Source organism: Artibeus jamaicensis, unplaced genomic scaffold (assembly GCF_021234435.1).
Source record: "Artibeus jamaicensis isolate MK-2021 breed Jamaican fruit bat unplaced genomic scaffold, CSHL_Jam_final scaffold_847, whole genome shotgun sequence".
NCBI lineage: Eukaryota > Metazoa > Chordata > Mammalia > Chiroptera > Phyllostomidae > Artibeus > Artibeus jamaicensis.
In genome coordinates this window covers 8110205-8138196 of record NW_026522057.1, presented here as the reverse complement: position 1 = coordinate 8138196, position 27992 = coordinate 8110205, and the positions used below count along the sequence as shown (strand labels likewise).

Sequence of the window (27992 nt, the reverse complement as noted above, 5' to 3'; positions counted from 1 at the left end):
ACTCTGTGGGTTGCCTGACTTCCTTGCAGTAAACTCCTTCTCTACTTAAGTAGCCAGAATTGGTTTCAGATTCTTGTAACTGACAACCCAGGCCAGTGCGAGGCCCACCTGAACCGAGTTCGCCTCAGGTGGTTGAATTTCTCCGCTCCCTTTAGATGAGCTCAGTTGTGCTCCTGTTTCCGACGGACAGAACCCTGAGAGGGAGGGAGATTCCCGGGTCACCTGCTCCCACTCGCCAGGCCCCAGGACCCCACAGCACCCACAGGTACCGCTGCCTGGCCAACTCCAGGGACCAGCAGCTCCTTTCTTTACTGGGTGACAACTCCGTTGTTAGAAAGTTTTTGGTATCTCTCACTTCCAGCTCTTTCAATGGAAAACTGTACTATTTTGTATCATATTTAAGTTTTTTCATGCCTTTTGAAAGTGCAGGTACTAAGTAAGTAAAAATGACACTGACTCGGGAGGTGATGCGGGGCGTCTCAGGGAAAGCGAGCCTGTGGCCCAGGTGAGAGAGGGCACGCAGGTTCTTTTTTTAAAAATTTATTTTCATTGTTGTTCAAGTACAGTTTTCTGCCTTTTACTCCCATCTCGGGCCCCCCAGTGCTCCCTCCCTCCCGTTTCCACCCCCTTAGTTTTTGTTCCTGTGTCCTTTATTCTTGTTCCTGTAAACCCTTCCTCCTTTCCCCTGAAATTCCCTCTCCTCTCCCCTCTGGACACTACAGGTTCTTGAGCTGATAATAATGGTTGAAAGCAATGGCCTCTCTGGAAAAGAGGGGAAAAAACAAACACTGCAAAACAGTTTACAGAAAAATGCAAACTAAGCACTGAGGGGCCATAAAGCGTCAGCAACGGGGTCAGAGTAAGGGCAAGGGTGAGGATTGGGTGAGAGTGAGAGATGAGATCGGGCTGAGGAACAGGGGAAAGCCAGGGATGACCTGAAGGTCATCTGGCAGATGACCTGGCCTTTGTGACAGGCTTTTCCAAATGGCTGCATTAACATCTGCATCACACAGGGCAGTCCTCAACCAGAAGCCACTGAGGAAGGGCAGGGAAGAGCATTCAGAAAGTAATATGATTAGAGCCACTAGGGCCGGAGGGTGAGGGTGAGAGAGTTTCAGAAAGATAAGGGTGTTTGGCGGGGCCAAGGGTCTGCAAAAAGCCAGGAGAAGGGGAGGAGATAAGGCTGTTGGATCTACTAAGGTCGGGCCTGGGGACTCGAGATTTGGGACCTGAGTAAGTCACAGGAGCTATAGGGGAAGGAGGGATGGTGGGTGAGGCAGCAAGGAAGCCTGGAGCGCTGTGGGTGAGTGAAGAGGGCGTTGGGCAGCCCGATGGATTAAGATAGAACGGAGCCCCTGGAGGAGCAGAGGTTGAAGATGTGGGCGAGAGCGGTTTGGAGAGGACAGGAGAACCTCAGCAGCCATTCGTAGGAGATGGGTTTGAGATACAGAAAGAAGGCAGGGCGAGACCGAGGGGAGGAGAGCTCAGATAAAAGACACGCTGCAGCAGAGAGGGGAGGGAGAGCGGACAAAGCAAGTGTTGCTTTCTCAACTGCGAGTGAACCCGAGCGGTCTTTAGGATATCCAGGACACACGGATCAAACGTTTTCGGCTGACACCGTGACTTCCCCTGGAAAGCCTGAAAAAACGTTGGCCCCAATGTTTCAAAAGGAAGTTAGGGAATTTTATAAAGAGAAGGGAGTGATCTGATGCAAATATGCACATCTAGGATTTAGAAGTCCTGGGTCCTGCCTCCACTTCTTCTCTGGCTGTGCTGGGGGTGTGGCCTCACAAGGCTAATTGGATTGGGGTTTTGTGTAGTTTGGGGAACTAACAGAGAAGGTAATGTTGTTTTTGTCAGTACAGGCACCAGCGGCCAGAAACAAAGAGAATGCAGAGTGTGTGTGCGGCAGGGGCAGTTAAAGTAATCAAATAATCCACAGTGATTGCCATCGGCCCTTGGAATGCATCTCAACATTCTCTTTCAAAAAGGGTGAGTTATGACTTGAGAATTTACTTCTCACCCCATCACCAAACGGTGCAGGGAAGATTCAGCTGTGAAGGGGTTTCCTGGCCCCATCCCTGCAAACTCTGTCTATAACCAGCTGTCCAGGAATTGAGCAGCTGAGGAGTAAGCTATCCAGGGCATTTTTTACAGGGAGTTAGGGGTGGCCCTGGCTGGCGGGGCTCAGTGGTTCAAGTGCCGCCGGCCTGTGAGCCAAAGGGTTGCTGGTCTGATTCCCAGTCAGGGCACATGCCTGGGTTGCAGGCCAGGTCCCCAGTAGGGGGCGCATGAGAGGCAACCACATACTGTCCGTCTCTCCTTCCCTTCCCCCTCTATAAAAAATAAAATCTTTTAAAAAAATAAAGGGAGTTAGCGGTAGATGAATGTTAGGGTTAGTTTTTGAATTTTAATTTGGGTCTTTATGATTAGTTACTGTGACACATATATCTATTTTCTAAAATTTGCATTTCTCCCCCTGTGGTTTCCTGTGGCTTAAGTTGGTCTCTATACTGGATGCAAACCAGCGCGATAAAGCAGATAAAGAGGAAGAGGGAACCTGATCCTGTTTGGCCTTGGGGGCTCCAGGATCGGGGTACCATGGGGAAGTGTCTTTCTTGCCTCCTAGGATCTGGATCAAAGGCAAAAAGTGAATTGACTTAAAAAATTGTTAGACACCCATGTGCACCACACATGCAACTTGCCTCTTAGAACCGAGGGCTGCACAGCACCCCTCCCCCCGTCCCCTCCCCTCCTGACTCTCGGACTTTTACCGCATCTTTCCTCTGGGGAGTCATTAGAGAACTTGCATTCAGAAGGCTTTTTCTGGAGCCCTGCCCTGCACGGTCCGTAGGGCATCCCAACCCCGGTGAGAACAAGAGTGGGGCAGTTTGAGACTTAGTCGAGAAGAAAATTAGTCCCAGAAGAGCTGAAAGAGAGCAGATAAACCCCCAGAGCATAAAGCTGGGGCCTGCATGGGTGAAGCTTCCAATTCTCAGGTCCCACCTGGGGCAGGGTCCAGGGAACCGTAAATTCGACACCTTATGTGAGCAGGCCAGCTTGAGGCAGTGAACTAGTTCTTTCTCATTCTTACAGATGAGGGAACCAAGGCTCAGCAAGGGTACCTAAGACACACGGGGAACTTGGGGGCAGGAATGGGACCAGAGCCCAGCATCCTGACTGCCTGTGGCTCGCCTCCCCTTGAAGCGCACAGGCGCTGTGTGTGACACCCTCGTGCGCCGAGGCCTGCTTTTCAATGGACCCCAATGTGTCGTTAGTACTCAGTCCACACACTTGCCAGAGTTAATTCCTATCTTCTCCTTGCCTCCTCCTGACTCCCCTGTTTTCTCTGGATGCCCTGAACCACTATGCAAATAAACTTGTTTTTCTCAATATTTGTGCAAGTCTAGAGACATGAAACTCAAAGATTGCCTCATCACAAGGCTGCCTTAGCAGAGATCTGTATCTTGTTTGTTTGCCGAGAGGACAGACGCACTTGGAAATCCTCGGCGTCGCTCTGGAGTAGGTGGAGGGAGGAGGCTGCTGCTTCTCAGCAGCCAGTGGCCGACATCCAAGGTCCCAGGACATGCTCAGAGCAGACAGTGCAGTTCAGGTTTGTGGCAGTGTGGTGGGGGCCTGACTCAGACCAGGACAGAACTTTCACCTTCATGTGTCCTCTGGTTGTCAGGCCACCCCAAGTGGCGGCCAGATTGCTTAAGAGAGACTAAAACAGAATGCACGCTGCAAGCCCGTCACAGGTGTTTTACAGCAAGACATGGCTCTCCCCCATGGCAGTGGGGCTTCTCAGGCGTCTTTATGGCAAGGAAACGTAACTTCACGGGCAGGGAGCACATTCAGTTCATCTAGGGTTTACTGTGACCAAACACTGCGGCTTGGCAAAGCCGCAGGACAGCTTCCCCGGGCCTCACACTGTGGAACTGTGTTTCCCTCCACTCTTGCTGGGTATGAGGGGCCCACGTGTTCCCTGTGGTTGGACCAACTCAGCTCTGTCTCTCTCCTAGCCTCTGCCATTCTGGATGTTCCTTCCACAGGGCTGAATGGACCTTGACCCCTGGACACTGGTCCTGAGCCCACCAGTTTTCTCAATCCCAGGCCTTCCTGAAACAATGAAGGCAGCCCCGGCCTGACATTCACAGGGACCCCAATCAGACTGGGCACCGTGCCCACAGAAGCAGCTCGTCTGGTGCACAGGAGGGCATATGACTCACTATGTGAGCCTCCCATGTATGCAGCTTAAGGCCCCGCTTGGTCACTGCTGGTGAGGCAGAGGGGACAGATGTCCTGGCGCACTGTGCTGGGTGTCTGTAGCAGAATGCAAGAACACAAAGTGGCAGAGGAAGCCTGTGGGGCTGAAGAGCACGTAACTTGCTGAAAAGCAAAGCATTTCCTTGGTGCACACCTCCACGTGGGAGAAGCCCACACCACGTGTGGATGGAGGGACATGCAGAGAACTCCAGATACCACATGTTCTGGGCAGGCCCCAGCAGAGAGTTCCTGTCACACAACCTTGCTTCCTGTGCCTCTGAGGCCACAGTCCCCAGGGTGCCAGGGAGAGGAGGGCTGTCTAAATGGGTCCCCACTGTTGGAGGCAACCGCCTTTTCCACTTACTTCAAACTCAGAAGGCAGAACACACCCCGGAAAGCTCTGAAGTTTTGTGATGATTCTCAGGCATCTGGGGGGTTGTCAGCCCCCATGGCTGCTGTCCTTGAAAGTGGCAATGGGAGCGCCCCTTTCCAACTCCGAGGCTTGAACCTGTGGCCCAGGATGCTTTGGCTGGTTGTCATAAAGTCAGGAGGAAACGGGAAAGGTCCAATTTAAAAGCTCGAATACAGTTTGCCGAAAACGTGTGTATGTGTGTGCCTTCCAGAGAGTGTGCTCCCTGAGAGACTTGCGCAGTTCATTCTAACATAAACAGGAACCAGAGGTAATGGCTTCACTCAGTGGAAAACTAGCAGCATCCTTTTGCTCCCTGGGCATCCCCCGGGGTCCTCATCAGGCAGCCGCTCCCCGGGCGGGAGGGGTGTGCCTGGTCAGCGCGGCTATAACTCATCCATCATGGCCAGCAAATCGTCTCCCTTGCTGGCGCTCCATTTTGGCTGGTCCGTGACCTCAAACTCCCCCATGATCCGGGCCAGCTCTTGGTTCCTCTGCTGGTCCTGTCAGAGAAATGAGAGATGCTGTTGATATTTGATTTTTTTAAAAAAATCCTCACCTGAGGATATTATGTTTTATTGATTCTTTTTTGAGAGAGAGAGAGAGAGAGAGAGAGACCCCTCGATCCCTCCACGTGAAAGAGAAACATTGACTGGCCTCCTCCTGGGGATTGAACCCACAACATTTCGGTGTACAGGACGATGCTCCAGCTGAGTGGTCTTCATCCCACCAGCGTGATGCATTTCAGTGCCTCACCTGTTTGTCAGAATGGGGACTGTATACATACCGACTGGAGAGGAGAAGGTAGGGCCTTTGAAGTTCAAAGTTATTTCAAGATGAGGAGGGGAAACCATTTGGCTGTGGAATCCCCTGCACACACCTGAGTAGCTTGGATGTTGACGACTTCGTGGGGCAACTCTTCCGGCCCGGTCAGCGCCGCCTGTCTGCATGGGAGGGCAGGGCAGAGAAACGGGTCAGAAGTCAGAGGTTTCTCCCTGCCCGTGTGGCAAACTGGCGCTTGATAATTGGGCAACCTACTTTTTTCTGCCTCATCTGCCATTTCCCTTCAGCTTTAGCACTCCATATCTCCAACCAATGTCTCCTACACTTCAGAAAGTTACGTCCTTTTGTGTCTTGTGCCTTTGCACGCACTAAACACTGCCAAGAACGTTTTCCCCCTTCCTCTGCTTGGCAAACTCCAAGACCCAGCTCGGATGCCAAATCTTTCAATCTGCCAGTGCATGTAATCACCGCATCCTCCATTAGCGCATTTGTGACGCGGCGCTTATGTGCACGTTCACTGTCCTTACCAGCCAGGGAGCTCCCGAGAATAGGCGCTAGGTCACACGCTCCATCTCGGTGTCCCCAGCACTCACCATAGAATCGATCGCACAGAAGAAGTTAGTTCAGTGGGTAGGGAAATAGAAGGCAACTCCCCGCCCCAAATATTTGGCTGTGAGGAGGATCACATAAGATAGCGAACGCAGATGCACTCTGTGAGCTGTGGGGCGCCGTGCACTTGACCTCTCTCTGGTTTCTTAGCAGACTTTTCTTAATCTGACTGTCTTGACTTCTGATACTTCTTGTTCAGCTGTGCTAAGTGAAACGTTAGAACTGTTTTTTGAATTAACCCAGAAAGTTCAGGCTATCTAATACTGGTAGATTCTTTTTTAGTTAGGTTATTGAATTTGCAGGTATGTCATTTGTGATCTTGACATCTGGATTTATAGGTGTCACTGGTTTATAGTGGTCAGTTGCTTGGTTTAACACACTTAGGATTTTAATATACGCTTTTAAAGAAACAGACTTAAAACATACTCCTCCTCTTCATCGGTGGTAAAGAGATTCAACCGGAACCCTGGCTCAGGGCCACTGGGTTTCTTAATCTCCATTCCTCCCATCAGCTTGGCCAAGAAGTTCAGCTCTTCTTTAGCAAGAGGGTTTGGAGCAATGCTTTGCTGTGGAAAAAAAGTTCGTGATTTTTAGCCACATGAAGGTGATCATATTTCCTGTGGAGACCCAGAGACCCAAGGGCGGTATTATAAAACAAGGCAAAATAATAACATTAAATTATTTCTGGGAAGAACTAGGTCCAAACACAGCACAGAAAACAGCCTTAACTAAAAGAAAAACAATCTGTGTCAGAAGCAGAGGGACTCTAGCAAGGGGGTAAACCAGAGATTTTCACACTTGCAAGATGAGTGGGAGGCCCCACGGGTGCCCACTGTCCTCAAACTACCTTCCTTCTTGAAGGAGAAGAGCATTGCTTCCTCTTCCTTCAGATTGCTTCCCCAAAACTGAGGGTTCCAGGTCCAAGGGGCACTGGGTCCATAGGAGCTACCACACTGCCCTCAGGTGGTGACCATGGGGAACACACCCTGACTCCATTCCCTCCTCTAGCTATCTTGCGGGCTTAACCAACCTTACCCGCTTCAAACGGACTCTCTCACTCAGCCTTCCCCTGCTCTGCCTCTGCTCTCACTCTGCTGCCAGAGTTGCCTAAAATACAGTTCCCATCCCACTTCTACTTTGCTTGAAATAAACCCTTCCGCCTTCTGCTTAAAGGACAGAGTCCAAACTGTTTAAGCCCGTTCTTGATCAGGCCCCAGGGTCCCTGGGCAGTGCTCTCTGGACACCCACCTCAGTTGGGCCATGATGGAGTCGCATGGGAGAGATGCTGGCTCCCTGCTTCCCCCAAACACTGTGCTCTCCTGTCCTCTGTGCCTTTGCCCAAACTGTCACCTCAGCCTGCAGGCCGATGTCTCCTTCACCGATGTCTCTTGTCCACTCTAGAACTCCACCTGAACGTCACCTCCTCTGAAAAGCCTTCCTGACCTCTGTGCCCTGCCCCTGCCCACTGGACAGAACACGTGTTCTCCTGGCACAGCACCTCATTCAGAATGCCAGGAGAGCTCTGCGTCCACCGTGTTAAAGTGCCTGCTTCTGTCTCTGTCTCTCCCAGAGTTTTATATGTCCCTTCAGGATGTGAGCACGTCTAAGCCAGCTTTGTGTCCCTGGGCACCCAGCCCATAGAAATAGTTTGACGAATGTTTGCTGAGTAACTGACTATTCCATGATTTGTCCTGTAGCTAGCTGGTAGCCAGGTCAGTGAACATTTGTAAAGATGGAATTCAGAGACCCTCAACCCCCCCCTTCGAACTCAGGCATCACGTAGGGAAGCACGAAAAAGGGACGTTTTAATGATCGGGACACACAGGTGTGGAGTCCGCAAACTGGGACCTAATGGCACTGGGAGAGTGCTTATTTCCCATGTCCTGGTGTGCGGTTCCCATTTAATTATGGTGATTGAGCCAAGCCTAAAATTACCTAATTAGTCAGATCACTGGAGGTCTCCATGGGAAACTACAATTAAAAACCTGTGTGCTTTATAAGGCCGAATCGAGAAGATTGCAGACGAGGAAGGAAATGTTGGCTGGCTTTGAAATCTAGAGTTCCCACCCTTCTCCACATCCAGATTTTTATATCTGGAAATAAGCTCAGGCGATAAATAAGGGAAGCAGAAGCTCACCTGTGTCTGCGAAGCTAAGTTCTTTGATGCTCCAGACGTGTGGGTTTCCACAGGCCGGTTCGCACTGTACCTGGTTGCCAACAGAAAACTGTGAAAACATTGTCCAGCCGTTACTGACTCCCTTCTAACCCTAAACACAGCTCACAGCTTTTTTTTGTGTGTGTGTGTGGGTCTTCTGGTAAAGACGGGAAGACCTACTAGACAAATTCAAGATGAGCTGTAAGCTCTACTGTAGCTCACAGCTTTTATTGGGAGAGTTTAAAAGCATCCAGAAAAATAGCTAGGAATACAGAATACAACAAAGTGCTTGTCGGCCACTCAAATTTCACTTCTTCCCAAAGAAAAATACCTGGGAAGCTGTGTGGAAGTGGCTTTTTTGACTCTCCATGGCCAAGTCAAATGATTTACTTTTTTAACATGTTGAGTTACTTATGTTTGCAAGTCTTAGGCGCCTTTTGGAAACCACAGGGCGCTGCATGCATTGTATCTGAGGGGAACCACTCCAGTTCTCAGCAGGATGTTCACAGCAGAAGTCAAGCTGGTGTTTTCAAATGAAGCGATCCCTCTGGGACTGGAATTCACTCAGGGAGGGAGAATTTGCTTACATGTTAGTTCCCAGTTTCAGCACTCGGTCTCCGTACAGTTCAAAAGAGCCTTCCTTCAGTGCGGCGACATAGTTACCCCCGTGCCGGAATTCTGTCCTCTTCACCTCTTCGCCTTTGTGGTTGAACATTCTACAACACAAAATGTGACAGGAAGGGATGTTCTCCAAGCTTGGGAAGTCCCGGAGGCATCTTTACTCTTTGTACTGTGGGACAACAAGGAATTCATGTGCTCTCTCAAGAGAAAGATGCCAATTGTGCTCATAATAATGGTACAATGATATGTATTGGATACATGTTATGTGCCAGGTGCTGTGTAAGTACTTGAGAGCATTATTATTCACCCGTAGGTTTGGGAAAACCAAACGATGAGCCCTTTTAATTGATGAGGAAGTGCGTGCTGGAGAACTGGGCGGTCCCCTGTGAGTGTCTACTAAGCAGCAGGGCTGGGATAAACCTGACCTTCTAACTGCTGAGCTTACTGAGGAAAGGAAGGCCCACTGTGTGGCGTCCTGCGTGGTGGCCCACATGTTGGTCTCCCAGAACCCCACACACGGGTCTGGCAATTATTGCCGAGAACTCACCTGATGAGCCCGGGGACTTCAGTTTCCCAGGGAACAGGCCCAGACACTGGCAGCACAAAGCGACCATTAGAATTCTGAACCTTGTCCTTCAGAAATATGGACACCTGGAAAAAAAACACTTATTGTGATTTTTCTCTGTGTATTTTCATAGACATAAGCATTGTGAGGATGGGGAGTGTGTAATGGGCTGGGAATGTTACCTCGTGAGCTTATAACGATAAGAAAAACTTACCACAGCTAACTAACACCTGGAGAGTTATAGCATTTTTATAAATAGAACTCCTTTTGGGCCTAAGGGCAAATCTTCTAGGTGAGGTGTAATGCCCCCGTTTGAAAGGTGAGAAAGCCGATAAGGGTCACAGAGTAAAGTGGCCCAAAGAGAACAATAAAACAGTAAGAGACAGAGCCAGGATTCAACACCCAGGCTGACTCCACATTTCACACTCATGCCTGGGCTCCCTGCTAACTTCCCGAGAACCTCGTTATCTCCATTTTTACAGACGAGGCTTTGGCAGCTCGGAGGCTGACGCTCCCTCAAGGCCAGTCAGCTCATAAAGGGCAGAGCTGAGGGTTCAGAGCGACCCCTGTGTTTCTGACTCTGGAGCACAAACTCTGCGCACGCGCTGGGCTGGTGCGAAGGGGCCGGAGTAGGTGAACCCGGCTGGCAATTGTTTGAAGGTCTGTTACGTGACTGAGGCTTCTTTCCGTTTCTGCGTTTGTGTGCTCAGTGTTGAGGTCTTGGTCAGATTAAATCCCATAACTACTGCAGCAGTTAGCTGGTTCTGTTGGGTCTCAGCTTCCTCACCTGTCGAATGAGATTCACTTGAAAGTCCCTTCAAACTCTAATATTCTACAAGAGTATATATGTAATATTGTCAAGGACGTTGTGTGCCAGGCAGTGAAAATGCAAAGTGTAAAGAATTGCAAGCTGCCAGCCTCAGCTCTGGGCTTTTGGTAAGTTATACAACCTTTCTGTGCATCAAGTTTCTTTCTGGTAAACTGGGGGTAGTAATAGTACCTATTCAATGGGTTAATGTGCTAACTAAATCAGATAATGAACCAAAAGCATTTATCAAAGAGTCTGACACATAGTAAGTGTTCAATAAATTACAGCGGATACTCTTAGTATTGTAATCCAATGGACACACGACATAAGCACATGATAGGAAAGAAACGCCACGATGGAGCCTTTAGGAGGCGACTCTGGAGGAGCTCTGTAGGGCTGAACGGGGTTGGAAACAGAGAAGGTTTTAAGTAACTGCCCAGGATTCCAAGCGGAATTGGTTCTGGGTAGTCTCTGGCTGGGCCTGGAGAGCAGGCCAGGGCCTCGGCCACGTGAGAGCACTTTGGGCGTTTGGTGATTCACAGAAGGTCGTGGACATCGGAGGAGGGTTCTGGTTCAGCGATGAGCAAGGCAACGTTAGAGCAGAGCTTTTGTCCATTAGTTAGTTGGTTTTGCTAACAAATCTAAAAACTATCAACACTTTGTTGAAAACGGAGAGAATCTGTATAGGCAATCACGAATTGCAGCCAGGCAGAAATACCATTAAAGACCAGACTTGCAAAACCAGCCAAATGTTACAAATCAGGGGCTGAACCCTGCAGGGCGTGGGAATCCTATTTCTCCTGATGAACATTCTGGTGTTTCACTGCTTGCCCATTTAGCAATCAAAGCTTAATAGATTTTGTAGTTTAATATATTTTAATGGTTTTGTTATAGACTTCTTATTAGTGTTTTTTCATTATAATCAATTTTATCTCGTCAGACTTGAGAAATCAGTATGGCTACTTATGTTACTACACCTCATACAATAATGTCCAAATGTACAGTCTTGACAACGTGATGTAGAGTTTTCACTATTTTACAGCAGTGCAAAACTTAATCTGATTGATACCTTCATACTTTTTGTTCTAATCAAAGACTATTAGAGACCTTAATTTATATTGAGGTTATTATTGCTCCATGCACAGAAAATATAATTATTCATGAGGTTGAAAAATAAAAATTGGCCTCAGAGTTGAAATCTGTTTATCTTCCCCAGTCCATGGAAAGCTAATAACAACCAGGGGCTAGATACATTCTATTTCTTCTATTGTTTGAATTGTATTTTGTGACAGGTACAAAACTCAAAGGGCTCAAAGGGTATACAATGGGACGTAAGTCTCTCCTGTACCATGGTCCCCCATGTACCTGCTCCTGCTCCTAGGGGTGACCACTGGGACCAGTTGCGTGTGTAGGCTTGCAGAAGCACCCCCACTGCGCCTGTGCCGGCACACACTTATACATTACCTGTGCTGTACCAGTCCGTCCCCACGACAAGCTCTAAGTGCTTATGATCATCGCTTTCCAGACACTACAGCTCAAGAGAAGTAACCCGCCCAATGCCATGGAGCGGTGCTGACTCAAACGCAAGAGCGTCTGACCCCAGCGCCTGGGCTCATTTTGCCATATCGTCCATCTTTCCCACATCAGTGTGTTCAATTATGGGAAGGAACAAAGTCCTGTCTGAGAGAGATAGGCCCACATTCAGCAGCTCAGAAATACGCTTTTAAAAGTTTGGGGGCAGAACTGTCTGGAGCAGAAGAGGCAAGGTCAGTTGGGAGGCAGCGGCCAACAAGAGGTGTGAGGGCCCGAGCTGGGCTGGTGGCGGTGGGAGTGGGAAGAGGGCATGGGCGTCACAAAGGCAGACTCTGGGGGCCTTAGAAGCAATGGGATGAAGATCGGTGAAGGGGACTCGTAGGCGATGCTCTGGTCTGAGCCAAGTGAATGAAGGTGCCTTGAAAGAAATCAGAAAGTTGAGGCAGGACTTGAATTTTGGAGATTAGTTTAGGTACAGACATTACATCGTAGGCACTGAGTTTCAGGTGGGGATGTTGGTCTAGATGGCAGGGCTGAGGCAGCGGGAGGGCAGAGGTTAGACTCTGGAGGGCCAGGTGAAAGGGCTGGACAGTGGGAGGGAAGCGATTCCTGAGGGATGTGGCTAGGTGGGGGCAGAAGGAGGTGTGGAGACAGGCAGAGGGGGAGGAAGGAGTGAGGGGCATGGGGACAGGCGAGGTGAGGGCAGGCCAGGACACACGGTGCCACGGAAGTCCAGGGAAGGCAAGAGCTTCATGGGGAAGAGGGCAGCCTCCTAAAGGTGTAGATACTGGAGAGGTCAACGATACTAAAGGTCTGGGAAAAGGCTTTGCAACTGAGATCAGGCTGGTGGCCTCGAGAGCACATCTCCTCCGGGGAAGGGAAGAAACCACAGTTTAAAGAAACATGTAAGGTAACTGAGAAGGAGTAACAGTTTCATTGTCTTCCTTGCTCCATCTAAAAACTGCAGAGATTTGTTATCAGAAAGTTTTTTTTCCCTTTTTAAAAAGATTTTATTTATTTATTTTTAGAGAGAGGGTAAGGGAGAGAGAAAGAGAGGGAGAGAAACATCAATGTGTGGTTGCCTCTTGTATGCCCCCTACTGGGGAACTGGCCTACAACCCAGGCATGTGCCCTGACCGGGAATCGAACTGATGACCCTTTGATTCGCAGGCCCTTGCTCAATCCACTCAGCTACACCAGCCAGGGCTGTTATCAGAAAGTTTATCATCATGGAGACAAGCACGGAGGACATCACTCACTGGGCAGTCTCGGCTGTTTCCCGTGGACAGCCGCGGCAGGGTGCTCCCGCGGCTGCCCACTCACTTACCCGGATGTGCAGGTCCTGGAAGAAGGTGAGGAGCGTCTGCCGGATCAGCTGGAACTCCCCCGCAGAGAGACCGCCGTACACCTGCCACAGGCAAAGCAGAAGCGTTTCACTTTCAGAAGTGAAACAGGAGTGCAGACAAGGAGGGGCAGCTGGGCGGTCAGGGATGGGAGGCACAAGCAGGGCCAAGAAGACTCAGCTGCTGGGGCAATAGGGGCAGCAGGAGAGCCAGCGCTGCTCTCTCACAAACCCCGTTATTGCCACACAGAGAAGGGGTGCACCAGCTCTCCTGTCGCCCACAGACCCTAGAGGTTCTTCCCCAAGATTTAGCAGAACCTCCATAGCAACCCCCTTTCCAAAAAAGGTAGGAGAAAATGGCTGGGCTCTGTATCACTGCTTTCCCAGTTTTGAAGGCAACAGGAAGAGGTCAAAAGATGATGATGCCTCTTGTAACACCAGAATGGATACTTGGAGATCTTTAGGGTTTCTGGGAGCCTGGCAGGCTCTGCCATTCCCCGTCCTGTGCTCTGTCACGGCATCTTCCTGCTCTTAGCAGAGCAACTAGAACAAGTACTGAGGTGAGAAATGGACGGTATCTTACTTCGATCAGCTGCCGGGAAGTCTCATCCACTAGGTGCACGAGGGCTGGATTGTCTCGGATGAATCCCTTGATGGCATCTAAATGATTGAAAGTGACCAGCAACACGTCCTTGGGACGGGGACACAGCAATACTTGATATTTCAAAGCCATAGTCATCAGGTCATAGAGCTGCCGACCCGTCCATGAACAAAATAAATAAATGGGATCACAGAAGCAGATGTCAGGACCTCCAAACAATGAAGCAGTCAAGCATTTACTGAAAACCAGTACTGCGCGTATCATATACCTCGGGTGACCGTAATGGTTACCCCTCAGACCGAGATACTTTTAAGAGTAAACTGGGGGAGGCGGTATTAATAATTCAGCCAGGACAACATGGTGAGACTAGGACATTCCTGGGCAAGCCAGGATTTCTGGCCAGCTTTTTGTGGGTGGGACATGTGAGTAACAATACTGGCAGCCGTGGGGCCCTGGGCCCGGTGCTGGAGTCGAAGAGCTGAAACCCACAGCCACGCCCTCCATCACCACTGAGGAGCTGAATGGCCCCGGCCAAGGCCTTGCTCGGCTCTCTGAGCCTGAGCTTCTCATCGGTAAAAACAATCTTGAACGCAGCTGAAGAAGTGCTCGGAGGGGACTTTACAGTGGCAGATGCCTGCATGTGTCCAATCAACAACCTAACCTTTCACCTTAAGAAGCTAGGGAAAAAAAAAAAGCCTGGTCAGTGTGGCTCAGTGGGTGGGGCATCGTCCCACAGACCAAAAAATGTCACCGATTTGATTCCTGGTCAGGGCACATGCCTGGGTTTGGGTTCAGTCACCAGTTGGGGCACATGCAAGGAGCAACTGGTCACTGTTTTCTCTCTCTCTGGAATCAATAAATATATATTTTTTAAAAAAAGAAGCTAGGAAAAGAAGATCAAACTAAAGTCAAACCAAGGAGAAGAAAGAAAATAAAGTTTAGAGCAGACACCAATGAACTAGAAAGTTGAAAACTAGATAAAAATCAATGAAACCAAAAGCTGGTTCTTTGAAAAGATCAGCAAGCCTTTAGCTAGATCACTGACAATTATTTATTTAGATTGACCAAGCAAATAAGAGAGAAAAAGAAAATGACTAAAATCAGCAATAAAACAGAGGACATCACTATTGACTGGTGGAAATGTTCTCCAATTATGCAGTGGTGATGGTTATAAACATTATGAATGCACCAAAAACCACCGAACTGTACCCTGTAAAATGGTGAAATTTACTTTATGTGAATTATATTTTAATTGAAAAATTGCAAAAGGATATCATAAAACTAGCTGTGGAAATGACATTAAAGAATAAAGAGATTTTTTAAGGATAAAAAAACAAAAAGTTTCAAATTTCCCTCAAAAAAATGAGGAGAGGCTTAGGAACCTCCAGGACATCTTTAAACGTTCCAACATCCGAATTATAGGGGTACCAGAAGGGGAAGAGGAAGAACAACAAGTAAAAAACTTATTTGAACAAATAATAAAGGAGAATTTCCCCAATCTGGCAAAGGAAATAGACTTCCAGGAAATCCAGGAAGCTCAGAGAGTCCCAAAGAAGTTGGACCCAAGAAGGAACACACCAAGGAACATCATCATTACATTAGCCAAGATTAAAATGAAGGAGAGAATTCTAGAAGCATCAAGAGATAAGGGGATAGTCACCTACAAAGGAGTTCCCATCAGACTGTCAGCTGATTTCTCAAAAGAGACCTTACAGGCAAGAAGGGGCTGGAAAGAATTATTCCAAGTCATGAAATCCAAAGACCTACAACCAAGATTGCTCTATCCAGCAAAGCCTTCATTTAGAATGGAAGGGCAGATAAAGTGCTTCTCAGATAAGATCAAATTCAAGGAGTTCATCATCACCAAGCCCTTATTATAGGAATGTTAAAGGGACTTACCCAAGAAAAAGAAGATAAAAAAATATGAACAGTGAAAGGACAGCAAACTCACAGTTATTAACAACCACACCTAAAACAAAAGCAAACTAAGAGGACAGCTAGATCAGGAGTGAACCATAGAAATGAAGATCACACGGAGGGTTAGCAACAGGGGAGTGGGAGAAGGAGAAGGGGGGAGAAGGTACAGAAAATAAGTAGCATAGACGGTAGATAGAAAATAGATAGGGGGGCAAGAATAGTATGGGAAATACAGAATCTAAAGGACTTGAGACATGTGTTCATGAACTAAAGGGGGGGAATGGAGGGGGAGGGGTGTGCAGGGTGGAGGGGAATGAAGGGGGGAAATAGAACAAATGTAATGGCACAATCAATTAAAAAATAACTTAAAAAAAAAAAAGAACAATTTTAAATGATAAAAATATGTCCTGGCTGGTGTGGCTCAGTGGGTTGGGTGTTGCCCTGCAAACTGAAAGGTGGTGGATTCAATTCCTGGTCAGGGTACATGCCTGGGTTGCAGACCAGATCCCTGGTTGGGGGCCTGTGAGAGTCAACCAGTCGATGTTTCTCTTCCTCTCTTTCTCCCTCCCCCCAAAAAAAATAAATAAATAAAATCTTTTTCTTAAACATTACATTAAAAAATATTTTTATTTATTTATCTTTAGAGGGGAAGGGAAAGAGAGAGGGAGAGAAATATCAACCTATGGTTGCCTCTCGTGTGTCCCCTGCTAGGAACTGGCCTGCAACCCAGGCATGTGCCCTGACTGGGAATCAAACTGTGGTTGTTTGGTTCGCAGGCCCGAGCTCAATCCAATGAGCTACACCAGCCAGGGCTAAATAAATAAAATCTTTAGAAAATGATAAAAAATACTTAGTAGGATATCAATCAACAAACCCCATGTATGGTATGACCAGCTATAAAGACTAGAAATTGGTGGGGCCGAAAGTGGTCGAGATAGGCTTTATGAGTGAAGAAGGCAGGCAGAGGCTTCCCACTGGCTGCGGGAGAGGAAGGGCATTCCAGCTGCGGAACGGCACCTGGGAGGGCCCGCAGGCAGCCACGGTGCGCTCTTTTCCTGGGAGAACGAGAACAGCGGAACTGGAGAGGACAGTTCGTGTCGGGAGGGGGGTGGTGGGAAAGGAAGTTGAGTAAGAATGGCTAAGTTAGAATAGTAAAGGTTTTAAAAAGATGGGCAAAATAATTTAGATTAGAGGTGGTGGGAGTGGGAGGCTACTGAAGTCTTCTGAGCCAACGCGATAAAAGTGGTGATTAAGCAAGATTGGTCTGGCAACATGCGGTGTGAGAGAAGGGAGACACCGGAGTTGGGGAGGTTGGCTAGGACCCGGCTCCTTGTGGGTTTGCAGTAATACCTGCTGACTGTGTGAATGAAAGAAATTTTGTTGGAGTAATCCAGGCTCAGGGCCTGGAATGAAGACGGTGGGAATGGAAAAGGCGGAGCAGAGCACGTGGCACCTAGAAGGAAAAGCTGTCTGCATGTGGGGACTGCCTGACCACATTGGGGGGGCGAGGAGAGGGCTGTCCAGAGTGACTACGGCATTTTCGATTTAGTGCCTGGGAGAAGGACGATGCTACTGCTGGAGGCAGGGGGACAGGGGACAGAGGGCCAGACTGGGAGGGAAGTTACGGGTTCATCTGTGGCGGGATGGGAAATATAAACCGCTCCCACCTGAGTGTTGTGCTGAGCGCTGAGCACATTGATACATCATTGCTCCCATTTAACCTTCACAAGAACTCTACAAGGTAGTTATTGTCCCAAGTGTAAAAACAAAATGCCTACTTTCATATAGTTGGTCGTTAAGTGGCAGGTTGAGATTTGAACTCAGGATGATCAGACACTGAGGCTTTTGCTAGACCTTTCTGCATAATCCCATTTCTCCAACATGCAGCTAAACATTTCACCTGGTAAGTGGCATCCGACAGGAGCCGCCTGGTGTGTGGGGGTAACACTGGAGGCATCGGTTTGAGACCCTCTGCCACCATCACCGAATATGAAGTCCCTGTCACATACAGGACACCGTGCTAGGGTGAAAGAGGTATAAGATGGAGAAGTAGAAGTTTAGATTTGGTCAGCAAGTGGAGCTGCACAGTTAGTATTTATTTGGTAAAGCTGAGATTTCTGTCCAGGTTTTTTTTTTTTTTTTAACTCTAAATTCTATGTACCTTCTCTACGACACCTAAACCTTCTTAAAGGCAGAGGGAGCCGAGCAAGCAGAGCAGAAAAGGTGATTAACATTTTATTGAACACCTACTATGTGCCAGGCCTAGGTTTGTCACGACACGTTTCTCACTCAAGCCTCCCAGCACTGATGAATTAGCTCTTTGTCATCTCCAAAGGCAAGTGGCAGGGGTAAGAGGGCACAGTCAAAGGCAGCCTGTCTCCGCGAGGTTCCAGATGCGGCAGTAAGTGAATGTTGACTTTGCTTGGCTAGCACCCACCGTCAGTCTGCATGATTTTATGTATTTATCTATTTACTATCCTCACCCGAGCACATTTTTCATTGCTTTTAGAGAGGAAGGGGGAGAGAGAGAGAAAGAGAGAGACTGAGATCGAGATCAGTGTGAGAGAGAAACATCGGCTGGCTGCCTCCGGTAGGCGCCATAAATGGAGATTGAACCCACAAGCTAGGCATGTGCCCTGACTGGGAATTGAACCCACAGCCTTTTGGTGTATGGGAAGATGCTCCAACCAACTGGGCCACACCCACTGGGACATGCTGTCCTTTCCTGAGAACAGAGTATCTATATAAATGGTTCGGAATTTTTCTGAATAAGAGATCTGTCTATGCTTTGCAATTTATTTGGAATTATTATTTAAAAAATCAGAGAGCCCTAATAGTTTGTTTTTCAAAGAGATAGATATGTTCATGTTAGAAGTAAAGACTGAGAAGTCTTGAATTTGCTTTAAAAAATCCCTGGTTGTCAGGTCTGAGATCTGTCAAGAATGAAGCAGAATTCAAGTTTTTAGGGTTGGGTTAAGGCATTTATGAACATGGGCATGAAGACCAGCATTGTCTCTGGGCAGGTGGGACGACTCCTGAGGTCCTTTCCAACTCTGAAACTCGACAACTAATGTTTATGAGGCTATTTTCTTTGCAAGGCAGCATGACATACATCTTCTCCTTTGATTCCTGTCTACCACCATCCACAAAAGGCACGAGAAATGCAATGAAGGGGGGAGAGGCAGCCGTCTGCTCACCTTGTCCATGCTGGCCTGGTTCAGTCTCATAATGGAGGCATGAGCCAGGCGGTCGTAGATGGTCCTTAGGGCCTTCTTGGAGTAGAGCTCTTGGGGTTTGAACAGTTCCTCTATAAAGTTTTTATTGAACATGGTTAAGACGATGTCGTGAAGAACTGTAGAGACAAGAGGGAATGCAGCTAAGCCAGGCACCGGAGGAAGCTTTGCTCAGGAAACGCTGTGTACGAACAGGGTGGAGGAGCTGGGCCTGGGCAGCGGGGGTGCTGACGTGCTTGGGGAGAAACCGCACCGTGCTGCGGTCGACCTCGGGGTCCAGAGTGCTTTGTGAGGCCCCCTCGGGGCAAACACAAATGTGACAATGTACAGTGTGCCGTGCCTCACAGGCCACAAGCCACCTTTATGTGCACTGGCTCACCCGATGAAAGGGGAGGTGCTGCTTCTCCCGTTAAAACAATGTTCCCAGAAACATGTTAGATTAGATCGTTTCCTTAACATGAGAGATAGCAGCACTCTTATTTGTTTAGCAAACTCATAACATCTTTACTTAAAATTAAATTTTATAAAAATGGGACCAGGAATGGTAATTGACTTTTTTTTTTTTTGGCAAAACAGTTTATGAAAATAGACAAGTTTACTCAGTGGTTAGAGAGTAAAACATTTCTAATGTTCCTACTCGATGTGTACTTCAGATTAGTACCATTTTAGGATGACTTAATTTTTGGATTTGATTTATAATATTGATATTTCACTATAGTGCTACCTCTTATATTGTTGTTCAGATGGAAAACTTTCATCCAGTGAGGATAAAGGCCCTAAGCCACAGGTGACGAACACAAGGCTGGGAGCTGAATCCAGCCCTCTATCTTGTTTCTGCCCAGCCGCAGCCCCAAGCTCCTTTGCCCCTAGTTAAGAAGTAGTCACATGTATACAGTCCTAAAGTTACATTCGGCCCTTTGAAGGCAACCGCCAGGCTGAGGTGGCCCCCGGTGAAAATGAGTCTGACACCTGTCCTGAGGTGTGTGCAGACAGGTGTGTCTGTAATTCTAGTTCTTCATTCACTCATTCATATAGACAGTTTTTGCTACACAAATATTATTAGTTGAGGGCTAGAAAATCCCTCTGGTACAGGAAACAGAAGCAAGGATGGCTGAACACAGATTATTCTTAATTAAACCAAATCTATTCTTGCCTAAAGGTGAGAGCTTATGGATACTGAGAATATACATTCATAGTAATTAAAATTTGAAAGTAAGCTGGTTACTTAAGTTACACACAATCAATTATTAAACATGAGTAATTATTGCTGAAAGATACAAATGCCTCTTTCTTTTGACACACAAAGGACACAGCAGGTGTGGCTGTGGCCACATATCTTAGAGGGAGAAGGCAAGGCGGAGCGCCGAGGCCATGGTTTCAGGCACTTTCTGCACCTTTAAGCAATTGATAGGAGTGCCCTGAAGGCCCAGGTCAGCATTTTAAAGCAGCTCAAAGGGCATTTTGTGGGGAGGCGGCAGGGAAGCTCAGGGCTGGTTATATTTAAATCTTAATTTTTTTATTTTTGAATTTATTGGGCTGATATTGGTTAATAAAATTATATAGGTTTCAGGTGTACAATCCTATAAGTATTTAAATCTTAAATGGAAGGGCTACAGAGAGAAGTGGGGGGAAGAAACCTCCCCCCAGCAACTTGCCTCTAATGAGCTAATGGACACCCCTTACAGAAGTGATGAACTCACACTTGACCTTTGGATTTCATTCTGGACTCCTTCCAATTAGTGAGGAAGAACCAATTCCATGACCAGTGCAGGGTTTCCCTCACATCTGACCTCAATGCGTCGCAGCTTGCCCTCAGTGTACACTACCATGTCCCCAGCGTGCACAGCTTGGAGACATACTTCCTCGGGCTGGCCTCAGGCATGGCCTTTTGCCTTCGATCTAAACCATCAAGGACCTGCAGTAAACTGGGTTCTTTAGCAGAATGAAATGCAGAATTTTCAAGGAAATAGGCACAACTGAAAAGCCACATGTAAGGCTTCAAGAGAGAGAATTTGAATTTTCCACAGGTTTATTATGTAGCCAGGGAGGAGGAATTCAGGTTAAAGAATCACATCAGCTCTGATTACGTGAATGCTTGCCAATATCTGCCATTCACCCAGGTGCTGAGAGCTTTTTCTCGGGTCTTTCAGCCCTTGGCAGAATGAAGGAAAGTGGCTTAGACCCCAACAAATCAGTTCTAGAAGAAAGAAAGTCACAAGGAGACTGTTAGCCGCTCCGGCAAAGGAAAAAGCAAACTGGAACCTTTCCCTCTGGGGAGTGAACAAGCCATGTGTCTCCGTGGCTCTTCGCACACAAACACCCAGAAAGTCCCCTGGGTGGACAGAGGGTAGAGCAGGCCCTGACTCTGGGGGCTGGGCAGTGACCACAAATACCCCCCAGGAGACAGTGGCAGTTCTACGGTTGGGCCCCAGTACCCAGGGTCTTTCCTCTCACATAACCCTTTGGAAGGAATCTGGGGCACAAATGAACATGCCTGCGCCTCACAGCATGTTTCACCTTGCACTTGGATGTGGTGGGCCCAGTATGCGCCAGGCACTGAGATAAGCACTAGGGCACAAAGAGGAAGGGCATGCCTTTGCTCCAGAGAAGTGGGCCAGGTCACAGGTAAGTTAAACCTGAGAAAGAGGTTTAACCACGCCTGTCAGGCTACCTCAGTGAGCTGTGGGCACTCAGGGGAGCTTTGTGTAACTGCACAAGGCAGGAATGTACTGGGAGCCAGGTGTCGTCAGAAGGAGACGAAGGGCGGGGAGTGCTTTTCCACAGGTGCATCTTGAGTTCAGATTATGAAGTTAGTTTCTGTTCACTATTTTTGAATGCTTAAGTTAAAATAAATTCAAGTGATCAATTAGGTACACAAGAAACTTAAAAAATCCACACTTCTGACCTGAAATTCTGCCTCATGTTCAGAGGTGGGCCCAAAATTGCTTACGAGAAGTGGCCAAAGGTGGTTGTGAAATATAATAAAGTGATCAAGCACTTTAATTCGGCTTTGCTTTGAGCCTGGCCCGATGAAATGATGCTCTTGAATGCAACTGAGCATTTACTAAGCCATCGTTGTAAATTTGGTTATGGGAACATGCAATTTGGAACTAAGGGTCAAAGAGAGAAGCTGCTACCTCTGGAGGGCTACCATGTTTCACATCCTCGCTATGTTCCAGGTACCGGGCTTAGAGCCGTCCATGCACGATCCCATTTAGCTTTCCCCCTCACAGGGCAATTCTGAATTATTATCCTTATTCTATCAAGGAGGAAAATGGACTCTTCGAGAGGCTCAAGTCTAAGGGCACACGGCTAGGGGTAGTGTTGAAATGAGAAGGAGGCTGTTTGATTCTACTGCCTGTGCTCTTCAGTATTACATGTATTCCCCCCTCAGCACGCTTGGGGTGGTGAGACATTCCAAATGCTGAGGATGATGGCTGATGACATGCATAAACTGCACCCGAACGTCACGTGATGGAAAGTACTGGGGACACTTAAAGATGAGAAAGGCTGCAGTTTTACTCTGAGGAACCAGCAGCCTCTCCAGGCTTGCTGCAGCGGTAGGTGAAGGGGAAGCTGAAGACTGGACGTGAGAGGGCTGCTCGACGTACATGCGTGACGCCATGCCTCCTGCCCTCCGCCCTGGCAGCCATGCAGACACATGCTTCCGTTTTTCTCAGCTGTGCAACGGCCATCTCTCTGTGCTAAGGAAACCGGCTCAAGGAAGGTCCCTCGTGTGGAGCCGCAATTCTTTGGTTATGGTTACATGGTACTCTCAGAGAGTTGCTTGAGGGACTACGAAATCGGACGACCTACCCAGAAGTGTGGCTGCTGCCCCAGCCGTCCCCACAAAGCTTAGAAGTGATGGAGAGAGGGGAAGGAGTCCCTCCAGTGCAATAAGGTCATTGTGCCTAAGTTCGCTTGCGTCTCGTCTCACATGCTGCATTTACATGAAAGATTCAAATATACAACCCATGTCCTGGCTAAAGAGAAACTCATGCCTATACATATTTTTTTGCTGTAAAATATTTAGCGTGGCCCCACTTCGCGTGCCCGTGGTAAAGGTCTCAAGGGAGCCTGTGGATGCAGACTGAACACATGCAGCCCGGAGACGGCGTACCTCGGTTTCTGTCCACCTCTGTCCATTCATCTACACGAAGCATACAAAGAGAAAACACCAGTTCATGAAGCAGAAACGTCATTTTCAAGGAGGCTTTAAAAATACCAATTCCGATGACCTGGCCTATGAAACTTCTATTTTTTGTGTCTGCATTAACGTCTAACGTGAATACCCTGCTTTCCATGTGAGACTTTTAAAAGGATGATGGATAACAAGTTCCAAAAGCGCCCCAGAGTGGTTCTATCCTATGGCATGAGTGGCCTAGGAGGAAAGGAACCTCAGAGTGGCCCACTGCTCCGGGGCGAGCCTCGAAAGGTTCCGGAAGTCCTCCTGTGTTATGTTGCGAGAATGCATGTTACTCAAAACAAGGCTTTTAAAAAACACTAACTTCTACAAGGAATGATCATTTCAAGAAAGGCAGACAAGGGAGTTTCTTTGCGTGTAACCTGATTTCTTACAAAACTGATGTAAGATTTCCCTCTCTAGAGTACAGATGAAACCGCTCAAATGAGAAAACGTCAGATGCGAGTTAAAACGAAAAGTGCCCGTTCACTTCTGGTTTCCTTTTTAGACACTGATGTGTGACTTGCAGGTAATAGAGGAGACTCATGACGGAGCCACTGTAAAGAAAACTCCCGCGGACAAAAGCAGTTGGCGGATTTCCAGAGGAAACCAGAGCAGGAGCAATGTGTTCGGCGAGAGAAATCTGTGGGAATCAAGACTCTCGATGGGTTGAGACCTGGCTCTACCACTTATTAGCTATGTAACTGCAAGCAACTTGTTTACCCTCAGTCTCTTCATCTGTAAAATGGGGTTCATCATCAAACCGAGCTCGTAGGGTTGTAGCGGGGATGGAATGTGAAACATCAGCACTAGGCTGCCTTCTCTCCAGGTTCTGCTCCCTCTACTGAAGGACACTGGACACCACCCACACAGGATGCAAGATAGCTTTTTTCTTCTTTCCTTATTTTTTCGGGAGACTTCAATCTGGAAAAACCACTCCCAGATAAACACGGTTCCATGTACATCCCAATTAAAAAAACCATTTTGTCATTAATGGTGTCCCTTGGAAAATTTGCTACCAGATTGCTTCAAAGGTGATCTCTGCAGTTATAATCAAAGCATACATGTCTCCAAGAACAATACCAAGGGCTCCTGAGAGACCAATCTGGAAGCACAGCCAGTGCTGAGCCCCAGCTGGCTGCAAAGGGTTCCCATTGCCAAGGTCAGACTCCTTTGGGAAAATTCACTGTCTTTCTCCCAGAAGAGTCACAGGGATTTGGAGAGAAAACAGTAAGGAAGCAGCACCAAGAGTCGGGCTTTCTTAAAGCAGATGCTGGTTTCTGTAGCACAATGTCCACATCTTCTGTCTTGTGGCATTTATTTATAGGTGGGCTTGCCTAACGGGCTTGTGGGAATTCAGGAGGGTGCAGTTCCCGCCCGCTGGAAGGCATGTTTGGGGACAGCAGTGCTGCAAGCGGGGGTCCAACCTACTCTAAGGGACAGTGACTGCTGAGAAAACAGCTGGCAAATGCGTTCCCCGGGGTAGGAGGCACATCGGCAGACGATGAAGCAGAGGCCTCTGCCGTGCTGTGTGCTCCTGGGCCCTTTCCACTTGAGGATTCAGGGGAAGGGGAATGATGCACCATTTTTCTATTATTATTTTCTATTATTTCTATGCACCATTTTCCAGATGACTTGTTTGTGAGAATTCCACTTCGGTTATATTGTGCATGGCAGGCATGCCCAAGGTTACGCAGAGCTGCCTGTTCCATTGAAGTTAGAAAAATAAAAACAGAACCTCGCCGCCATTTGGTTGTTCAGAACTACACCGTGATCTTCACGTATTGGAAAAAAAAAAATCACTGAATGGCTCCATGCCTCAGTTTCCCCTCCTATAAAATGAGGCGTGCAGACAAAATGTAACAGTCTTATTTAGGAGCATTTTTAAGAGGACAGGAGTGAGGTGAAGGCAGGTTTTATTATTCTCACTGCTGCTTAAAATGCGGAACAACATTCAATATGCAACATTGAGAAGTTGCTCCATCCAGAGGGAGCTTCCTTTCTGTTGAAGGCAGGACCGGAGGCTGTGCTGGGGGGGAAGCTGCATTATTGGCCCGGCCTCCTGGGAGCAGGACGGCCTCCAGGACAGCAATGAGTTGTGTAAGATAATGAAACCATCTGGAAGAAAAGCGGTTTTCATTCAGAGCTTCCATGGAGACCAGTTTCCTCCGGCGTTTTCTAGGTCTCTGTGACCAGGTGTTTGTCACAGTGGCTCCTGCTTCCTGTGGCTACCCCGACTCCAGATGGGGGTGCAGCCTTTCTCTGCTTTGAATCCTGCACTCACAACCCTGCCTTTTCACTCTGTCTTCTGTAAGTCCCCACCTGCCAACCATGGTACTTTCTGTCATTTCTTTACAAAAACTCATTGGGTATGCTGGGTATTTTTCTCAAACCTCTCCCTCTCCTCCCAACCTTCCGACTGCCACACAGGTTCTGGTGCAGCGCCACCCCCCCCCCCCGGGGGGGGGATGGCAGTGCAGTGGCTAAGGACATATTACTGAAGAGCATGAGCTCTGGAGCCCAATGATCTTGGTTCAAATATGTAATCCTGGGAAAATTGGCCTTAGTTTCCCCATCTGTGAAATGGGGACAGTAGTATCACCTACGTGATAGGACAGCTGTGGGGTAAAGGTGTTCTGGGAAGTCCTTGGTTCCTTCTAAGTGCTTAATAAACGTCGTTGTCATCATTAGAAAAGAAACATGTCCTCCAATTTCAGAATCAGTTACTGGACCAGACCTACCAAAAGCCCTGCTTGCAGGGAATGTGCGGAAGGGCTGGATGATGTTCTACCCAGCATCTCACACGTCTCCTGCCACTCCTCCCAACTGCGGGAGGAGCGAGTGTGTGAGTGTGGTTACCGAAGACGGTTGGATCTAGCAAACCCTGAAGGACTGCAGCTGCTGGAGGCAAAGGAAGCCAGTCCCTTAACATGACTCCTAGGGTCCTGCCCAGACCTCCTCTTGAAAGACAACATCTATACTCATTGTGCTAAATATGTTAAATATACACATTATCTCATTCATTCCTTACAACGTTGATATATGGGATGTATTATTCCCATTTTATGGAAAAAGAAACAGGCTCATAGAGCTTACACTGTATTCAATGGTAAACCTGAAGTTGAGACGGAGTTTGTATGACTCTGGTTTGTACTGCCTTCCAAGAGGCAGACTACCCATCCGAGAACTACCTGTTGGCTCACTAACGCCGTCAGCCCAAATGCAATCACACAACAAAGGCACCAAGGAAAACATAACCCTGTTGAAGAAGAAATGGCAATGTCACAGAAAACAGCGAATTTAGATCTGCAGGCCAGCATTTACTGGGCACCACTTTGTTCTGGTCTAGGTATTACGCTAGGTGCTGGACTACAATGACGAGTAAGATGGTCCTGTGGGAGAGACATGCACAGACCATTACAGGCTGATGCGGTTAGTGATAAGGTAGAGAGGTGTGCATGGGCGCCGTGAGAGTATGTGCGGGCCCTTTCCCCATGTGGGAGGCTTCCTGAAGGAAAGGAATCTTCAGCTGAATTATGCAGCATCAAAGGGGAGTTACTAGCACGGAAATGGGAGGTTCGGGGTAGAATAGGCATGGAAATAGGAATGAACATGCTTTCATTGGAGACCCACAAACAGTTTGGTATTAAGATGCAAAGCAGGAGGCACGCAGTGGCAGAAGGCAGGACTACAGAGATGGACACCAATCAGATCAGAAGGCCATGATGTGTCCTGCCAGGGACTTGCTCTCCACCCAGACAATAATGGAAAGCTGAAAAACGGTTTTAAGTAGCAGAGGATAAGGACAGATGTGCATTTTACAGCGCTCACTGGTAGCAGTGCAGAGAATGAATGGAGGGGAGGGTGTATGCTATGGGGAGTTCTTTTTATCCTTTTATGAATGGACCTGGACTCAGTTACACAGACACAATGGTGAGTATCTGAATGTGTATGCTTCACGTCAACTGAGTACACAATGACTGCTGGAGAGAACCCACGTTTTAATCAGTGGCCGCGCCAGCCTCGTTCGCATCACCTTTCTTCCTCTGCCCCAAAGTACAATACTTAGTCCCAGGAAAGCTGGTGAAAGCAGTCGTTGATTGACAAGGGAATAAAAGCAGGAGAAAAAGAGGGTGACAGAGAGTTCTGGGTGGTCACTTCTCTGGAGATTAGGTGGTGTGTGTAGGAGGACAGATGTTACATTTTAGAAACTCTCATTTAATTATTTCCACACCTATACTCTCTTCCAACAATTGTGAAGGGAAAGAATTATAGTTATATATTTATCTATGTTATCTCAGGACCTCACCTTTCTAGAAATAGCTTCTGAAATTAGTGAGACTGGCTTCCAGTTTATGACGGAGGATACTGCACAGAGGACTGGAGAACTGGAACCTGGTCCATGGGGTCGGGGAGGGAAGGAGCCCAGCTGGACTAGCAAAGAATGTGTCGCCAGGTGGTGGGCAGCTGAGCTCCCTACGTTTGGGAGGAACCGGTTGTCAAGGGAGATTCGGAAATCACCTCACCAATTTGAGGGGGATGAGGAAATTGGGGGAGAGGAGCTGAGGTACTGTAATGATATTCGACAAGGTTATTAAATACCTCTGCTGTGAAAAGAGCTTTTGGGAAATCTGATTCCCGAGGGGCTCTGAATGGTTGTGAGAAAGATCTCTGGCTATAGAAAGCGAGGTGCGCAGGAGCGTTGTAAGGTCAGTCTGTACCGGGGTGGACTGTGGGGCATGGGGCTGGCTGCGAAGGCCGGGCATCTCTCACCTCTGCGAGCCTTGTCTCCCGGGATGTTCTGGGCCCGCAGCCGCTGGTCCAGGATGTAAAGCATCTCCCCGCCCAAGTTCAAGAAAAGCAGCGGTAGCGTCCGCATCGACATGACGATGAAAGATAGCAGAGCTGATGAAGTGACCCGAGGCTAGGTAGCCAGAGACCTGGAGGCCCTACCACCGCGTCTCTGT

General features: G+C 48.0%; 1 protein-coding gene and 1 non-coding gene across 2 annotated transcripts; both read right to left on the bottom strand.

The window, feature by feature from the left end:
- Nucleotides 1-637: 637 nt before the first annotated feature.
- On the bottom strand, nt 638-27992 carry OSCP1 (organic solute carrier partner 1). The gene is made up of 10 exons (XM_037149813.2): nt 27799-27992; nt 18807-18961; nt 13675-13842; nt 13077-13157; nt 9391-9494; nt 8810-8938; nt 8205-8274; nt 6494-6633; nt 5556-5619; nt 638-5178 (listed from the first exon to the last, which is right to left on the bottom strand). The coding sequence occupies exons 1-10, from the start codon at nt 27908-27910 to the stop codon at nt 5062-5064; spliced, it is 1140 nt and encodes a 379-aa protein (XP_037005708.1). The 5' UTR covers nt 27911-27992; the 3' UTR covers nt 638-5061.
- LOC119052548 (U7 small nuclear RNA) lies at nt 8371-8433 on the bottom strand. The gene has a single exon (XR_005083144.1). It is a non-coding gene; the product is annotated as a U7 small nuclear RNA (small nuclear RNA).